A 17,239-nucleotide genomic window follows, 5' to 3' on the forward strand; every position below is an offset into this window, starting at 1 on the left:
GGCTCCTGGGCAAACTCAACTGTTGCCTTCATACCATGGAATTTCCCTGTGAGTTGGGGCCAGGCATCTGGGCAGGGTGACACCCCCATCTCCCCGGCCCAGGCAGCCTTTCATTAGCCCGAGCGAGGCATCAGTGGTTACATTTCCCAAAGCATGGAGGAACCTCTTACCTGGGAATCCATCTCCTGACGCTTGATCTGGGTGAGTGTCATGCTGGAGAAGTCCATGCTGTCTGTGGATAAAGAGACCATCACCCCCCTCGAGGGCTCCTCTCCAGCTCAGAACCTCCAGCAGCTCCCAATGCTGCTGGCAGGGTCTGCCACCATGGCATGTGCAGGCAGTGACCAAGGGACAGCCACAGGCAGAGACCACCAGAACACAGCCAACTGAAGATGGCGAGTGCAAAGAGCTGAGGTTTCAGGGCAGGTCTATGCTCCTGCAGCCCCATGCTTACCTTTCTCCTCCACCTGTGACTTCCCGGCCTTGGTAGAGGCCACCACGCTGGCTGTGGCCTGGTTGACACCCCGTGAGGCTTGCTGGAGCTTGCAAAGGTTGGCGCTGTCTTTGTCTGCCTTCACCTGCCGGGGCAGTGAGAAGGGGTGTGCTTACACACTGCCAGGGACGGGGCAGCCACAGCTTCTCTGGGCACCCTGTGCCAGCGCCTCAGCACCCTCACAGGGAAGAGCTTCTGCCTAGGAGCTCTGCTCAATTTCCTCTCTGTCAGGTTAAAGCCATGCCCCCTCCCTTGACCCTGGGACATGCAGGCCCCCAGGACACAGGTGGTTTCTGGACTCCAGAGCAAGTGCAGACAACAGCAGGAGAGCATCTTGATGTCCCTACCTTGGAGGCTGCCACGAGCTGGGCAGTGCTGGCTGCAATCTCTCGTGAACAGACCATCAGCTCCTCGAAGGTGCCCTTGCCTTGCACCACCAGGTCAGCAGCATCACTGTAGGAGGGCAGAGAGGGGCTGGAGCATCCTGCTACCCCGCCCCCTCCCTGTGGGGACAGCAGGACCCTGCCACCCCTCCCCAGTCTGGCAGCAGCAGCACTTACACCATGACAGTGGCACCCCAGCCCACAGCCTTGGAGGCGGAAATGAGACCCTCTGTCCAGCGGGAATTCTTGGCATAGAACTCCTTGGGAGATGCCGCACCCTATCATCAGGAAAGGCATAGTCACAGGTGGGGGACAGGGACCCCTAAATCCCCACTCATGGGGAATGGAGTAAGTAAGGACTTCATTTAGGATGTGCATGGGAACTGGGAACCCTGAATCCAGGGGGTGATAGGGTCCCCTACATGGAAAGGGATATCAGGGACCTCCGTGACACCCTGAGGACCATGGCCAAGGCAAGACCCCGGCCTGGGGCTGGAGCTCCTGGCAGCCAGTGTGGATGAACCAGTGGGTCAAGGCTGGGAGCAGCACACCCCAGCAAGTGCATGGTGGCCCCAACTAGCCCTATGCCTTGCCCACATCCCTGCCCGCACTCCTGCCCACATCCCCTACCTGCACCCCTGCCTGCATCCCTGCCCCCAGCTCACCCGTCCACTCTCCACAATCTCTCTCTGGAGGTCCTTGGAGGCCAGGACCAGGACGCGGATGGCCTGCATGAGCCCCGTGCAGGAGCCCAGGATCCTGTGAGACAAACACCACTGAGCCCCACTTGTGGGGCCCGGAGACCACTAAGCTATGGGGCAGCTGCTCTGTGTGTGGCACTGGGCCACATCCTGCTCACCTCTCGTTCACTTCCAGTTTGACTCCAGTGTCACCAGCCCGTGCCTTGCTCAGCATCTCCTGGTAAAGGGGAGAGAGGCTGTGCTGAGCCCTGTGTGCCGTCCTGGCCTCATGCTGGTAGTCCTGGCAGACATGGCACCCATGGGTGCCTCGTGGAATGTGGCAACCCTTACCTCAATGCGAGCAGCTGCTGTTTCGATGGCCGCTGCTGTTGCTGCCATCTCCTTGTCCACCAGGTCACCCAGCTCCTCCTGCTTGACGTCCAGCCCTCTGGGCCGCAGTTCCTGGGGATGGGACAGGACAAAAAGGACCACTCAAGGCTGGCATAACCCCTCTGGCAGTGCCCACCACAGCCTGACCCCATCCCACCAGCCCTCCTGGGCACCCACCTCCCCGATGGCGCTGATACGGCCCAGGCAGATCGTCAGCAGGCTGCAGTCAGCACCTTTCACCTTGTCCTGCAGGTCACTGAGGTAGCTCATGGCCTCGCTGCCACACTGCTTGCACGCCTCCAGCAGACCTGCAAGGGCAGCACAACAGGCTGAGGGTACCAGAGGCAGGGACAGACACCCAGTCCCTGCCTGCTCCCAGCCCCTGCCTGCCCCAGCCCCTGCCCACCCCAGCTCCTGCTCACCACAGCCCCTGCCTGTCCCAGCCCCTGTCCACCCTGCCTGGTCAGCAGCACTTACGGTCAGCGGGCTCCATGGGGGCCAGGTGGGAGGTCGCGCTGCCCTGCAGGAGGGTGTCACTGACGAGGTGGGCAAACAGGGCCAGGCAGGGCAGCAGGGAGCCAATGGCTGCAGGGGGACAGGGGCACATGCCTCAGCCCTAGTGGGTGCTGCCCACCCAGCCCGAAAGTGCTGCAGCTGCCCCTTTCCCCCAGCCCAGCCCCTGCCGGCTCCCACCTGTGTGGTCGGAAATGTATTTGCCGTGTGCATCCTGCAGCCTCTCCACGCACTCGGAGGCTGCCAGTGTCCTGGACAGGAGGCAATCTGCAGGCAGACAGCAGGCAGGACTCAAACGCAGGGAGTGCTGCTGGCATGGCCCAGAGGACAGCAGAGAGTGGGGCTTGGCGTGGCAGCAGGCTGGGATAACGCCAGGTTTGGCAAGCCCCCAGGGAACTCACCCGCTGAGCCGGTGCAGGCCATGTGGGCAGGATCCTCCAGATGGCTGAGGGCATCCTGCACCATCCGCTTGGCCTCCTGCACGGTGCCCCGCAGCAGGGCAAATTGCTCCTCAGCCATGTGCTGCTGCAGCGCCTGCTCCCTGCTCTCCTGCCACATCAGAGGGGGGGGTCATGGACTGGGAATCCAGCCCATGCTGGCTGGGAATCACCCCCATGCCCTACTGCTGCCTCCAGCTCTGCTGGACCCCACAGTGTGGCAGGGAGGGAGATGCTGGGATGCCCTTGCAGTACCTTGTCTCTCAGCTGGGTCTGCAACATCTCCAGCTCCATTTTGCTGCTCTCCTGCTCACGGCCAAGCCTGTCCCGCATCTGCTGCAGCTCAGCATGCAGGGCAGCCACCTCCTCCCCATGCCGCTCCGCTGCCCGGCTCAGGCTGTCCCTCTCCTGCTCCAGGCTGGCGATTCGGGTGCTCTGCTCTGCTCCCGCCTGCGTGGGCACAAAGCAGCAGGGGCTGAGGCGAGGGTGAACCCTCCAGGCTGAGGACTTGGTCATGGTCCAGGCTTGGGTCACCCCAACTGTCCCTGCTTGGTGCAGGTTGCAGCTTTGCATCACCCACTCCCCGGCAGCACCCCTGCAGCACCGATGGCCTTGCCTGGGGCCAGCCAAGGCTCCCTGGAGAGCCCTTTCACTTTTATCAGTAAAACCCACTGGTATGATGATTGTCAACATCCCGATGGAGGAGTGGATGAAAGGTGGTGGCTGCCAGCTCCAGTTCTGCCCCATCCCTGTCCTGCTGCATTCTGCTGCCATCTTCTGCCTTCTGTAAGGAGCATGGAAGCCCCTGCTGCCCTCCAGAGCTTCACAAGCATGAAACACCCTCTGGCACAGCAGCGAGCCTGCCAGAGTTTTACAGTGGGCAGATCTGCCTCCCTTGATCCTGCTCTGGCAGGGGTTTGTTTAACAATCCCTGCTGCTGGAGGCACCCAGGAATCTTTAACTCCCTGCATTTCTCAGCCCCAAAGCGCTAAACCCACCTAGGTGTGAGGAAGGAGAAGACAAGGAGTTGGTTATCTCCCTACTGGGAGTAAGCCAACAGTGGGTAACACCTCTGGGATGGGAACACCTCACTCAAGCAGTGACAGCAGGCAGACCATGCAGGGCCATCCTTGGATCTCTCACCTGTGTGCTGGACTCCAGTGTGCCCTGGAGGACCTGCAGCTCCTGTCTGCTGGCTGCCAGCTCCCTCTTCAGAGTGTCCAGCACCTCCGCCTGCTCCTGAGACTGCCAGCAAGAAGAGAGGTTGGCATCAGAGCCCTGACAGGGAGCTCCCCCAGCCATTCCTGGCATGTCCCCTGCTCAATTCCCACTCACCTTCCTCTGAGCCTGCTCGCTCACTCGCTGGAAGGAGTCCTCCAGCTCCTTCTTCTCCCGCTCCACATCCCCCTGGGCCTGCCTGGCTGCTGTCACCTGCTTGGTCACCTCTGCGTTCTGGTGAGGGCAGAGGAGCTCAGCAACCCCTGGTGTCAAGGGGCACGGCTGAGAAAAGGGGATACCAGGGTGTGTTCAGGTAACCCACCTTCCGCAGCAGGTCGGCATGGTTCTGCACCAGCTCACTATACTTCTCCTTCAGCTTGCCGTAGCGCTGCTCGTTGGCCTGTGCCCGCCCTGTCCCACACACAGGGACACTGGGGTGAGCACCGGGACTCCTGCCCCGTGGCTCACCTTCACCCCGAGCCGAGTGCCGGCTCTCCCTGCTTACTTTCGATCTCTGTCAGGCTCCTCTGTGCCTTCTCCGTGTCCTCCCGCTGCTTCTTCAGCTCCTCCAGCTCCGTGCGCAGAAACTCGCTCTCATCCAGCGCCTGCTGCTTCAGGTGCTGCTGCTCAGCCAGCTCGGCTTCCAGCTCGCTAGTGCGACCACGCAGCTGCATCATGCCCCGTGCGCTCTGCAGAATGGCAGCAGGCAGCTCCCAGCGCCTTTCCATGGCTGCCAGTGCTGCCCCATGCCTGCCAGTACTGTCCGGCAGACATCCCATGGGTAGCACCCCACAGTGCCCCAAGTGCAGTGGGGTGAAGCATGGAGGATGCTGGGCAGTGGGAGTGAGCCTGGCCCCTCCCAGAAGGAACACGGATCCTCTGGCACACCTAGGGACCCCCTGTAATGGCAGGGATGGACAGGGCAGGACAGACAGTAGTGACAGGACAAGAGGAATGGCTTTAACCTGCCAGAGGGGAGACTGAGATGAGCTCTTAGGTAGAAGCTCTTCCCTGTGAGGGTGCTGAGGTGCTGGCACAGGGTGCCCAGAGAAGCTGTGGCTGCCCCATCCCTGGCAGTGCTCAAGGCCAGGTTGGACACAGGGGCTTGGAGCAACCTGCTCTAGTGGAAGGTGTCCCTGCCCGTGGCAGGAGGTTGGAACTGGATGAGCTTTAAGGTCCCTTCCAACCTAAACCAGGCTGGGATTCTATAACAGTGTCACTCCTTGCCCATCTGGGGACGCAGCCATTACCCCATCAGCCTCATTCCCAGCGTGAGCTGCTGGGTCTTATCTTGCCCCTGGACCTCCCACATGGGTGCTCACTGCATCACAGGATGGTTGTCACCCACCTCAGCCTTGAAGTTCTCCAGCTCCTCCTTCAGGGCTGCGATCTCCCCATAAAGCTGCTCGATTAAGCGGTCCCTGGGAAGGAGACACCAGGTACATGCTTCACCCACGCTGGTACCGTGGGGACGCATCCTGGGACGGACGTGTCCCCTCAGCCACCATGGTGCCATGCTGGGAGCTCCTAATCCGATCCTGGCTGCCTCCATGGCATAAGCCCAACTGCTCACTTGTCATCCTTGTTCATCCCGTTCTGGCTGTTGAAGTTGAAGGGATCACTGCCCAAAGAGCTGCCGAAGATGTCATCAAACTTACTGTCAAACAGGCTCTGCAGGGAGAGCAGCAGGGACCTGGAGTTAACCCAGCACTGCCGGGGAGCCCTTGTCCCCTCCATATCCCTGGCAGTGCCACCAAGCCCAAGTGCCAGCAGGGCTGCTGCCTGCTGGTGCTGCTGTGACACTGGGGCTGAATCCTCCCCGCTGCTACCAAGGTACTGAACATGTTGAACATATTGAACATGAATCATCTTTGATCTGTCTCCACTCCTGGGGTGGGGATGGTCCCCATAAGCCATGTCACTGCATGCCTCTTCCCCTCCCAAAACGCTCAGTGCCAGGGGACAACTCTTGGTGGAGAGGGGAGTGAGGACCTAATGCAAGCATGCAGCTCAGAGAGGCAATGCTGGGAAGCCAAACATCTCCAGCCAGCCATCACTGGAGGGCACCAAACCACCAAGAGGAGCACTGTGAGATGACGAGAGCCTGGCTTAGGCTGTGCAGCACCCACATTTGACACTCAGTGCCAACAGGTCCCACTGCAGTGATGCTCCGCAGTGCCCAAGGCCATCTGCACTGTCCCAGCCTTGACCATGGCATGGTTTTGGAGAAACAACCCTGGTCTGGGAGCCACAGGGCACCCGCTATCCCCTCTGCAGCCTGGGGTGCACAGGCAGTGCTGTGGCAGCTCACCTGTGAGGCTGTGTCCATCTCCACCAGGTCCGTGATGGGCTCACTGTCGGGTGAGGATGCCTCAGCGGGGATGACCACCACAGGGCTGATGTGCTCTGACAGTGCGGAGGCACGCAGGAAATTGGGGGGGTTCTGGGGAGAAAGGGGAGTGTGGCTGCTGCGGAGAGCACCGGCACTGCTGCAGGGCTTCAGGCACAGCTGGTTGAAATCCTTCCCCAGTGCTGAGCTGGCTGTGCCCTGACCCATGAGAACAGAGCCAGCACCTGCAGGGATGGAGCCAGGACTCACAGGGACAGATCCAGGCAAGTGCTGAAGGCCGGTGTTAGAGGGGGTCCCAGCCCTTGGCTGGAGAGGCAGCTCCATCCCGCAGGATCCCACCCAGAGAGGTATGCAGGATGAGCCTCAGGCCCCAGAAGCCCCACATTGCCACTGGCCTCAGGAATCCAGGCAAGGCGGCAGGTGACACCCTTTGGGCACTGTCCCAGGGCCACCAGCCCCATTGCTGCTCTCAGCCATGGGGACAGCAAGTGTGGGAACTGCCGACCCTGATGTCTCACCTCTGGCAGCTGTGGGATCTGAATCAGCCGCTTGAAGTACTGCAGGTTGCTGGAGCGGTAGAAAAGGTCCTTCAGCCTGCAAGGGGCAGGGAATGGTCAGGGATAGATCCTGCTCAACCCAGACACCCCGCTCCAAATGTGGGCAGCTCCAGCCCCTCGCCTGGCTCCAGGAGGATGTTACTGGGCCACCATGCTGTGCTGGAATGTATGGTGATGTGTACTGTCATCAAACCCAAGACATGATGAGCAGAGAGAAGGACACGAAACTGGAGCAACCTCATCTTGTGGAAGATATCCCTGCCCATGGCAGAGCGGTCGGACAGGATGATCTTCAAAGGTCCCTTCCAACCCACACCACTCACTCTCTCAGCCTATGAAACCATGAGCCACAGCACAACGGCTGCACTGGGGCACACTGAGGTGCAGCCAGCTCTCTGTGCTGTCCTCACCACGGCCAAAGCTGGAAGGGCCAGCTCAGAAACACCCCCAGTGCTGAGGAACAGCCCCAGCGGGTTGGGGGCTTCCTGCCTGGAGGCCACACCTACACCTGCACCTTCTCCTTCAGCTCCCGCAGGAGCACAGCGCCCTCCTTCAGGATCTCCAGTTCTGAGGAGACCGGCACTGCCCGGCCCTGCCGTCACGGCTGCCCTCCCTTCCAGCCACCCCCGCATCCTGGTGGGTATCTGATGATCGCCACAGCTGATACTGCTTCAAGGGCTGTGCCGGGGGTGTCTGAGCCTACAGACCATCCTGCCATCTGCTGGTTTTGCATCAGTGGTTTTGCAAAGGCGCTGGTTTGCAGTTTGTGACCTTGAATCGAGCATCGCCCTGCAGCAGCTCATGGCCTCTCACAAACACAACACCCACCTCCAACAAACAGCAGCACCCATCCATCCCATGCTGTAACTGCATGACCGTAATTTGGTTCCCGCTCTCTCTTCCCACAACCTTTAGCTGTAGTTTTAAAAATCTCTCTTATTGGCACCTTAATTTGGGACAGATGCAGGTGCCACAAGCTTTACCTCTTCCTTTGCTATGTCCCTGCACGGATAGCTTTTCCCATGCAAAAATCACCTCTGCTCCACTCCACCCCATGGCATGCAGGCTCTTGGCAAGACTCTTCATGGACCGCTCCTCAGCTGTGCAAAACCCCAAGGTTTCATCCTTTAGCCGCCCCTTTTAACAAACCTTTGTGTTTGGGAAACTGTCAATTTTTATTACAATTCAACACAACTGGGGGGGAATATCCCCTGTCTGATCCGTCAGTGTCATGACCAGGGCTTACGCAAACCCTTGCCCTGCAGCAGCATCTCAAACTGCCTTCATGTGCTGCTTGTGTTCTCCCACCCCATTGCTCCTACCAAAGCATCCCTCTCATAATGGAGCCACAAGCAAAAACCACTTTTCCCTGCAGAAAGCTCCAGAGAAAGCCAACAGATTGAAGCAGGCTGGATTTCATAGCCCCAAGCAAGACTGACTCCTGCGCCTCCTCCATCTCCATCACTCAGCTCCTGAAGCCCAGCACAGGGGCTCTGGCATTCCTCCCCCATCCTCCCTCTGCCCCAGGAACATCCCTGGAGCATTGCTAGCAGCAGAGACAGCCAGTGCCCCACATATGTCCCACATCTGGGCACTTACTTTCTGAACTGCTCTAGGAACCGATCCCGGTGGCCCTGCAGTGTATCTGCCGGCAGACCTGGAAGAAGAAGCAAGCAGAAACATCAGTGGGTGTCTCCATGCTGGGCAGAAGCGCAGATCAGAGGACAGCCCATTGGCACAGCAATGTGGGGATGGGTCTTTCCCAGTGATGACCACCCTCCTCCTGGGTCTGAATACTCTGGCACTGTGTCCTGCTGCAGAAGGGGATCATGTACCCCACCAGACACCCCAGGCAGGGAAAGGCAGCAAGCTGGCAATCAGGCAGCTGCCATCACAATTCAAGGTCCCAAGGGATGTGGGTTTTGCAGCCAGTGCCTGCCCAAAGCCAGGGTAGCTCCTGGTGGACACTGTCCCTGTGGCTGGGGGGTGCTCAGCAGGGGAGACTTCTGGGACACCTCCATCCCCCAGCACTTGCCCCTCCTTTTCCCTTGCCCATGTGACTCCCTTCACTCCCCCAGATTGAGCAGGGTGGTGACTCCTGGTGTTCCACTCTGTGTCCTCCCAAGCCCGAGGCACTGGGGACACTCACAGGAATGGAGCTTGAAGAGCAGCTTGACGGTGTAGTCATAGAGGTGGCTGCAGTCCAGGATGACCTGGATGAGCGGGGCCAGGCGGCACTGCCCCGCGGCCGTCACCGACACCGAGCGCGACATGTCCAGGGAACTGAACACTGTAGGGAAGGAGCACAGGATTAGGCCCTGACAGCACCCACAGCACCAGCTGGAGCCATGCTTTGTCAGCCAGGTCCACTAATATCACCTGGAGAAATAGACCCGCTGGCCCTTGCAGACCCAGCCTGCTGCCCACAGCTGTCCGCATGCTTGGTGGGAGGAGAAACTCCCACCCAGGATTTCAACACTGGGAACACTTCAGCCTGGAACCGTGGGCGGAAGGTGCCCACTCCTGAGCCCCAGCCAGGTCCTTGGGCAGAGCTCCTGACCCCCGACGGCATGCAGCCCCTGTGCTCTGGCAGTCACAGCTGTCCCACTGCATTCTGCCATGTGTACCGGCAGGGAGATGCTCCAAAACCAATTGGGAGCAGCTGGTAATACCTCATGTCCTCAATTCTCTGTCCACATCACATCAAAATGCACCTTGTGCCAGGGCTGCAGGATCATAGACTCACAGACTGGTTTGTATTGGAAGGGATCTTGAAAGCTCATCCAGTTCCAACCCCTGCCACGAGCAGGGACACCTTCCACTAGAGCAGGTTGCTCCAAGCCCCTGTGTCCAACCTGGCCTTGAACACTGCCAGGGATGGGGCAGCCACAGCTTCTCTGGGCACCCTGTGCCAGCGCCTCAGCACCCTCACAGGGAAGAGCTTCTGCCTTAGAGCTCATCTCAGTCTCCCCTCTGGCAGGTTAAAGCCATTCCCTTTGTCCTGTCCCTACAGGCCCTTATCCAAGTCCCTTTCAAGCTTTCTTGTTTGCCACGTTTAGATATTGGAAGAGTGCTATAGAAGGATGTGCCGCAAGGAACAGAAGTATTTCTGCCAGGGCTGGGGGCACGGGATGCTTGATGTATCCAGTGACCATCTCAATGGTCCAGCCTTATGGGCCTCCCACGAGTTGTGGGATGCTAGCAGGGTGGCTGGAGAGGATGGCAGCTTCTTCTTCCTCTACCCAGCAATTCCCCACCAATGGATGGAAAAGTGAGAGATCCCGGGAGCATTCTGGGGACAGATGAGCCCCCTTGGAATCGGAACCCTCCCCCTGTGCAGCCAAGAGGTGAGGGTGCTGCTCCAGTCCTACTGAAACACAGCTCTGTCCTACCAGCACCCCCAGCCTGGAGCGTGCAGCAGTTGAAGGCTTGCCCCAGAATCACTTTAATGTACCCCAAGCTTGACCCTGCTCAAGCACGCAGAGGTATGTGACAGCCCAAGGCTTGAGCCTGGGTGGTTTTACCCCTTGTTTGCTCACACAGAGGAAGGCAAGATGCCTCCGTGCCCGACCCAGGACCCCATGGCACTGCTGGAGACAGCACGACACGCAGGGACTTCAACTGAAATCCATCTGAAGACAAGCCAGAGACAAGCTGCAATGCCCTTGGACAGCCTCCTCTCCCCAGAGCCTTCCCCCAAAGCTGCTCAGTCCCAGGGTAGTGCAAGAGCTCACCCATCTGGAAGAGGTTCAGCTCACACTCCAGGTAGTCAAACATCTCCACTGTCAGCTGAAAACTAGGAAGAAAGGGATGAGGATGTTTGGAGAGGGTTCCCACGCCACCCGTGGCCCTCAGCATGTGAAGGTGACACCCCACAGGGACAAGCGGATGTGCTGGCATGGAAGCACCAGCCTTGAGTGGGTCTCCAAGTACCTGGGGCAGGGCTGGGGGAAGGTGCCAGGCCCTGCTCCTGGCTCAGTGCTGCTGGTGAGGTTGGGCAGTGCCACGGCCCTGCCAGCACTCACCCCCCCACCTCCCACCCTGCCCTTGCCCCACACTCACAAGTTATTGACGTCGTTCTCCCCTGCCTCGTCGAGCTGCCGGTCGGACATCTGGAGATTGCCGGGAAGCGGGGATTCTGCAGGAGAAACAGGAGTTGGGAACAGGTTTTGGAGGATCACACAGCTCTGAGAACACCAGTGTTGCTGATCCAGCCAGTGGCCTGTGTGCAAGAGATGTGGACAGCTCTTTGGATGCCCAGTGAGAGTGATGCAGGGGGGAAAGGGGCTGACACAAGGTCTGCAGAGCCTTGGGTGACTGCATCATCCCCAGCACCATCCGTGGTACCCATACTCTGCCCAGCAAGAAAATCCAATTCTCCCTGGGTTTAGAAACCTGTGGAGCAGGGAGGAGATGATGTAGTAGATGTAGATGTAGTGTAGTGATAGGACAAGGGGGAATGGCTTTAAACTGACAGAGGGGAGATTTAGATGAGATATGATGAAAGGTACAGGTATACAGTGATTGTGATCCACTAGCATCACATAACATACAACACTGATGGCTAATCTTTTTTAATAAATGTTGCAATACTGGGTCAACCATTTGGCTTTAATTTAAAGTTCAGGTCATAGAGTTGTTTACTTATAAATGCATAGTCTAGGTTCAGGACTTGTTGGCTTGCTCGAGACAAAACCAAAGATGTTGATATGGGCAGGTGGTTTGTAGTGTCATTTACTCTTGTACAAGAGATCTGGGTAAACATAATTCAAGAGTGCAACACAGGGTGGGATCTGCCTGGCTGTGGGACAGCTCTGTGGAAAGGGACCTGGGGGTCCTGGAGGACACAAGCTCAATAGGAGCACACAGTAGGCAGTTGTGGCAAAGCAAGCCAACAGAATGCTGGGGAACATCAACAAGGGCATCGCCAGCAGAGACAGACATGTCATTGTCCCACTCAGTGCTTGTCAGGCCACACCTGGAATACAGTGTTCAGTTTTGGTCCCAGCTATACAAAAAAGATGTGGACTGGCTGGAGAGGGTCCAGGAAGAGCCACAAGGATGATAAAAGGACTGGGAAGCCTGCCACAGGAGGAAAGGCTGAGAGAACTGGGCTTGTTCAGCCTAGAGAAAAGACGGTTTAGGAGAGACCTCATTACCATGTTCCAGTATTTAAAAGGTGGTTAAAAGAGGATGCAAACTCTCTTTACAAGGATTCACACGTTAAAAATGAGGGACAATGGGCACAAGTTACTGCCAGGGACATTGTGACTGGATACAAGAGCAGAATTTTTCACAATGAGAACAATCAGCCACTGGAATTATCTCCCCAGGGAAGTGGTGGATTCCTCCCAGAACCCTGGAGCCCTGAGACTGCTTGGGCCGAGGGGTTTGTTCTGTGCTACCTTGTCCTGATCTCCTGATAAATCTAAGGTGAGATTTATGGTCTGGGATGAACTGGATGTGCACGACGAAACCTCAGATCTGTGACTCTCTTGGAAGTTCTGCTGAGAACTCAGGCTGTGCACACTCAGCAGTGCTTAGGTCAAGTTAATCATTACTTCTTTGTTGTTCTTAAACCTCCAGGCTGATTTGTTGCTTCCACTCTACTTTTCCTGCCTGTATAAAATACTTGTTTCAGAAAGCACCAGAGCACCTATACTCACACCCCGATCCTAAGCGAAGGCAGGTTTCTAAACACAGCTACTGCATTTGCAGATCATAGTGAACACCCACCCCACGAGTACACACCAGTCGGAGCAGGTGCTGGTGCTCATCCTTCTCCATGCACCAACATGGACCTCCCCTGGCCCAAATCCCCAACTTCCCTCCCCACATCTGTGGTGATGCAGAAAAGCCAGGCTGTGCTTCAGGGTTTTCCATGGAATTTACACCTTGGTGCTGGCCCTGCCCTGCCCTGCCTTGAGCCCCTGTGGATCATGCCAAGGCAGTGCTGGCGACAGGCAGAAGCTGTTCCCACAGCACGGCATGGTACAGCCTCCCCTAAGCCCTCTCCACTCCAGAACTCGTGGCCTCTTCCACCTCTGCCCATCTAGGATACCTGGAAGGGGTCATGCACCCCAAAGCTGGGGGGAGGTCTCTTACTGCTTTTTGTAGCCCACCAGTTCCCAGCCCAGTCTAGATGTGTCCATGGAGCCCTGGTCCACCAGGAAACTTGCCATCCCAAAGTGCTGGCTCTTGGGCCAATTTTAATCCAGGCTAAGGATGGACACTGGCAGTCTGGGGAGCACTTCATGGAGGCAGAAGGATGGCCACAACGGAGAGGACCCATGGGGGAGACAGCACTAGGACAGCTCTGCCAGCCCCTGTCCTGCCCCATAGCATTACTGTCACTTTCGCCCCAGCACTCCAGTGCCCAGCCCTTGCTGTACAAGGGTACAGGGATGGGATGCTCACCTTGGTGTGAAACTCCATCTTGGTTCTCAGCAGTTTGAGGTAGATGCTGCACAGCTGCCCATAGCCCTCGCTCAGGTGGCCCTGAGGACACCAAAAAGCTGTTGAGATGCAAGCCAGGCTGCAAAAAAACCTTTCCTTGCAGCATGAGTGGATCTCTCTCTTATCTCCTCCAAAAACCCAGCTGAAGCCCGTCCTCACTGGCACCTTGGCATGTGGGCTGCTGGCTGGCTTGCAGCAAACGTGTTGAAGGGATTTTGTCAGGACCTTCTTATCCCTTTTATCTGCAGACTTCAGTGCTGCTTTTGATGGTCAAAGCAAGAGTTTTACTGGGGTTTGCCATAAAATAGGAAGAAGGCATTTGATTTTGGTGGAAGGGGATACAGAACGCAACCAGCAAACCCACCCCACAGTAGCCATGGGTCAGCCACGGCTCAGCATTTGCTCTGCCCTTGGAGCCTGGCTCCTCCTGGGATACAGCACCCTCCAACCCACCACCCCCCAGCCTGTCTGGGTGCCAGATACCGCAGAGGGTCTCCCAGAGTGTCCCCACCCATAGCAGCTGATGGGATAGGCCACTTACCCACATCCTGCTCATGTCACTCAGCTCGTTCTTGTATCTCAGAGAGTCTTTGAGGACCTGGAGGAATGATAGTGACAATAAGCACACAGCGCAAGCAGAGCACTGGGATAGGGTATGTGAGACGTGGAGCCAGCAGCTGGGGTCAGGAATGGGGGATCTTGATTTGTTCCCAACCCTGCAGCCTGCCCACAGTGTCACTGTCACCAGCCTCAGGGTGCCTCAGTTTCCCGATCTGCACATGGGCAGGAGGATCCCTGCTGATGGCTCCTGCCCTGATGTCAATGCCCTGCACCAAGCAGTTTGCTCTGGCACTGGAGGGCACTGGTTGGCACCAGGGTTTGTAGCACAAGGGGTTACGGGCAGAGTGAGTGGGGAGGGTCCTTGTACCAGTTCCCACCCAGGACTGACGCCTAGGAGGGCACCAACCCATCAGCATATCCCACCACCCCATACAGCCCTGCCAAGGAAAGGATTTTGGCAGCTGCCAAGCCGAGCACTCACGTTCGAGTGGCCATCCCGGAGGAGCTTGTGGAATACGTGGCAGAACTTCCAGCAGAGCACGGCATTCCCTGACAGCGGCAGCCGGTTCACCACTGACCAGAAGGTCTGTGCTCCCTTCTCGTGGTGCGTGCCCAAGATGCATGGTGGTGGCTGGTCAAGGAAACACTCTTCTCCCCTTCGGTGGTGATGAAGAGTTGCCACTCTGAACCCAGCTGGTATCCACAGAGCTGAGGGGAGCCAGGCCACCACAGGGAGCTCATAAGCTGCCAAGCCCGGCACACACTGTCCTCAGGGGCAGCACTTGCTGTCCCCTCTCCTCCAGTCCTACACCACCACTCCAGGAGCACCATGGCATACTCAGGACAGGGGCTGTACCTCTGCAAAGCTCTCTCTACAGCCCTGCTGGGATACTGGGAATCTGCTTTTCGTGGCAGCATGCTCACAAGCACCACTGGGAATTAAGCATCATCTTCCCAGCCAGGCAACCTGCTGTGGGCATCCACCGCTCCTCCCCTCCCAAGGGATGCGAGCAGCACTGAGAGCACAAGGCTGGGCATCCACCGACAAGCAAAGGCTGCAGCAGCAGGAGCAGGGACTCGCTGCCATGCTGGAAAAACCCCAACCATCATCGAGAGCCCATTAGGGTCCTACCCTGGCACCCTCAGCACCCCAACACCTCCCCCACGTGCCACCTTGCTGCTGCCCCTTTTCTGGGCAGCCCCAGCCGCGCTCCCACACTTGCTTGTCTCACGGCCAACTTTGGGAAGGATATTTCTGGCATGTTTCTCCTTGACAGCCACTTCCTGCGCATTAATGGCCTTATTGATGCTGACAGTCTGCAGAAGAGAAGTGGTGGAGCAGGGGGAGATGGTAAGAGTTCAGGCTTCCCCTGGTCCCCCCTCACCCCCTGAAACCCCCCAGCTCTGCCAGCACCTGCTGGTGGCTGGGTCCCATCCAGGTCCCCAGCTCCTGCTTGTGCCAGCTGGATGCTGCCCCTTGCCGGATGCCTTTCTGGGATGTGCTTGGCATCCACCAGGTTCAGCTGCTGCCAGGACTCATTTACTCAGCATAATAATGATGCAATTAAAGCAGGGACCACAAAGAACCCTCTCCTGCCCTTGGGCTGGTGGACCGACACAGGGAAGGCAAATCCCTCCCCTGCCTTTGGACCATAGACAGTAGCCAGTGGTTCCTACTGTGCTCTCAGGGGGAGCTGAGTGGAGAGGGAGTTTGAGGGAATCCAGCAGTGGGAAGGCGAGGCCACAACATGCTGCAGATTGGAGCCGTACTGGAGCCCCAGCTGCAGAGTGAGTGGGGCAGGAGATGGACCCACTGCCCCTCCCATCCCACTGCCAACAGGCACATCCAGATATGGCACAACCGGTGCCCACTGCCCGGACTGATCCCACGAGGAGCCAGCACAACCCTCCTGCAGGACAGGCAGCCCCCCCCAGCGCAATCCTGCCCAAGAGCTGCTCTTTTGCTCCCTTGCCAACAAAGGCAAGACTTGCAATACAGTCTAGGTCAGGGTTTGCCGTGAAAGGTTAGACCAGATGACCCTTGAGGTCCCTTCCAACCTGGTATTCCAGGACTCTCTGAGATGTTGGGGATTGCGCGAAGCCCACGCTGTGGAGCCAGGGCAGAACCAGCACTCCATTTAGGCTCCAGAGAGGCAGCAGCAGCACTGGAAGCATTCCCTGGGCAGGATTTTTAACCATACCCCACTGCTGCCCTCGGAGAGCTGTGCTGGTAGGGGAGGGATGCTGCCGGTCACCCTGAGTGCAGCGATGCCAGCGTGGGGCCACCCACTCTCCACACTCCTGCATCACTGGCAGCAGCACCAAGCACTTGCCCAGCACCTGCTCTGTGAGGGTCCATCCCACTGCTGAGGGGAGAAATCATCTGGCTCAGCACTGCCAGAAGTAGCCAGTTACTGATATAAACCAACTAAAGCAGTGGGATTATCCCAGTGCCTTTCTCACTTGGCTCATTCTTGCATCCCAACTTGCTGCCCCTTCTTGAGGGGAGCCCTGCTCTGGTTTCATCCCAACTGACCCCAGTGACTGTGCAGAGTGGATCTGGGGGTGCACATGGGCACCAGCCACAGGCACCCCATGTACAGCGAGGCATGGCCCAAAACACCAGCGTTGAGCCAAACCCTCCAGCCCAACCAAACCCCCCTGGAAGTCCCTCTGCCACTGAAGCATCCACCAGACAGAGCAGGAACACCGGGCTGAAGGCTTGAGACAGCTTCTGATCTCACTTGCAGCTGCCAACTGCACCCCCCTTCCAAGGCTGAGCACCTCCTTAACTGAAACAAGGTGCCTGGGTCCTGACATCCCAGTATGAACCAGCCCTGCTGTGGGGACGCTGATGCTTGCTCCAGCTGCACTGGCTGCTTTCAGGGCTGGTCTCCACAGCCCTGTGGTGTTTGCTGCCCCATCCCTAAGGCAATGGCCACTGCATCCCTGGGAAAGCTGGAAAAGCTCCCAGTTTAAATGCCCTTTCCTGCAGACTTCTACTAGGAAAGCAAGGACATCTTTATCCAGCCAGAGGCCCGCAGTGATGCTCTCAGAGCGGGGAGACACAGTAGGAGGGTGATGGGGGACTGGCAGCCCCCAGCTCTGGACAGAGGCCTCCAGGACCCTCCATCCCCAACTCCCTGCTCCATTTGAAGGGTCAAAAAGGAGGAAAGTTTGGGGTTGCCTTGAAAGAGCTGG

At 57.9% G+C, this 17,239-nt stretch overlaps 1 protein-coding gene across 1 annotated transcript in view; it reads right to left on the bottom strand.

Annotated features, from left to right (window-relative positions):
- The window catches only part of HIP1 (huntingtin interacting protein 1), a 40,995-nt gene that overhangs the window by 1,335 nt on the left and 22,421 nt on the right, over positions 1–17,239 (bottom strand). The window contains 27 exon segments of the mRNA XM_080629953.1: positions 171–232; positions 455–578; positions 841–946; positions 1,054–1,154; positions 1,542–1,635; positions 1,736–1,794; positions 1,908–2,018; positions 2,124–2,254; positions 2,424–2,531; positions 2,640–2,726; positions 2,861–3,008; positions 3,152–3,346; positions 4,040–4,141; positions 4,232–4,348; positions 4,437–4,525; positions 4,620–4,803; positions 5,463–5,535; positions 5,688–5,785; positions 6,426–6,557; positions 6,983–7,058; positions 8,621–8,678; positions 9,171–9,311; positions 10,756–10,817; positions 11,084–11,150; positions 11,153–11,159; positions 13,439–13,519; positions 14,019–14,075. Coding sequence (XP_080486079.1) covers positions 171–232; positions 455–578; positions 841–946; positions 1,054–1,154; positions 1,542–1,635; positions 1,736–1,794; positions 1,908–2,018; positions 2,124–2,254; positions 2,424–2,531; positions 2,640–2,726; positions 2,861–3,008; positions 3,152–3,346; positions 4,040–4,141; positions 4,232–4,348; positions 4,437–4,525; positions 4,620–4,803; positions 5,463–5,535; positions 5,688–5,785; positions 6,426–6,557; positions 6,983–7,058; positions 8,621–8,678; positions 9,171–9,311; positions 10,756–10,817; positions 11,084–11,150; positions 11,153–11,159; positions 13,439–13,519; positions 14,019–14,033 — 2,628 coding nt within the window. The 5' untranslated portion in view covers positions 14,034–14,075.

This window comes from Psittacula echo (genome assembly GCF_963264785.1).
Source record: "Psittacula echo genome assembly, chromosome: 15".
NCBI classification, from domain to species: domain Eukaryota; kingdom Metazoa; phylum Chordata; class Aves; order Psittaciformes; family Psittacidae; genus Psittacula; species Psittacula echo.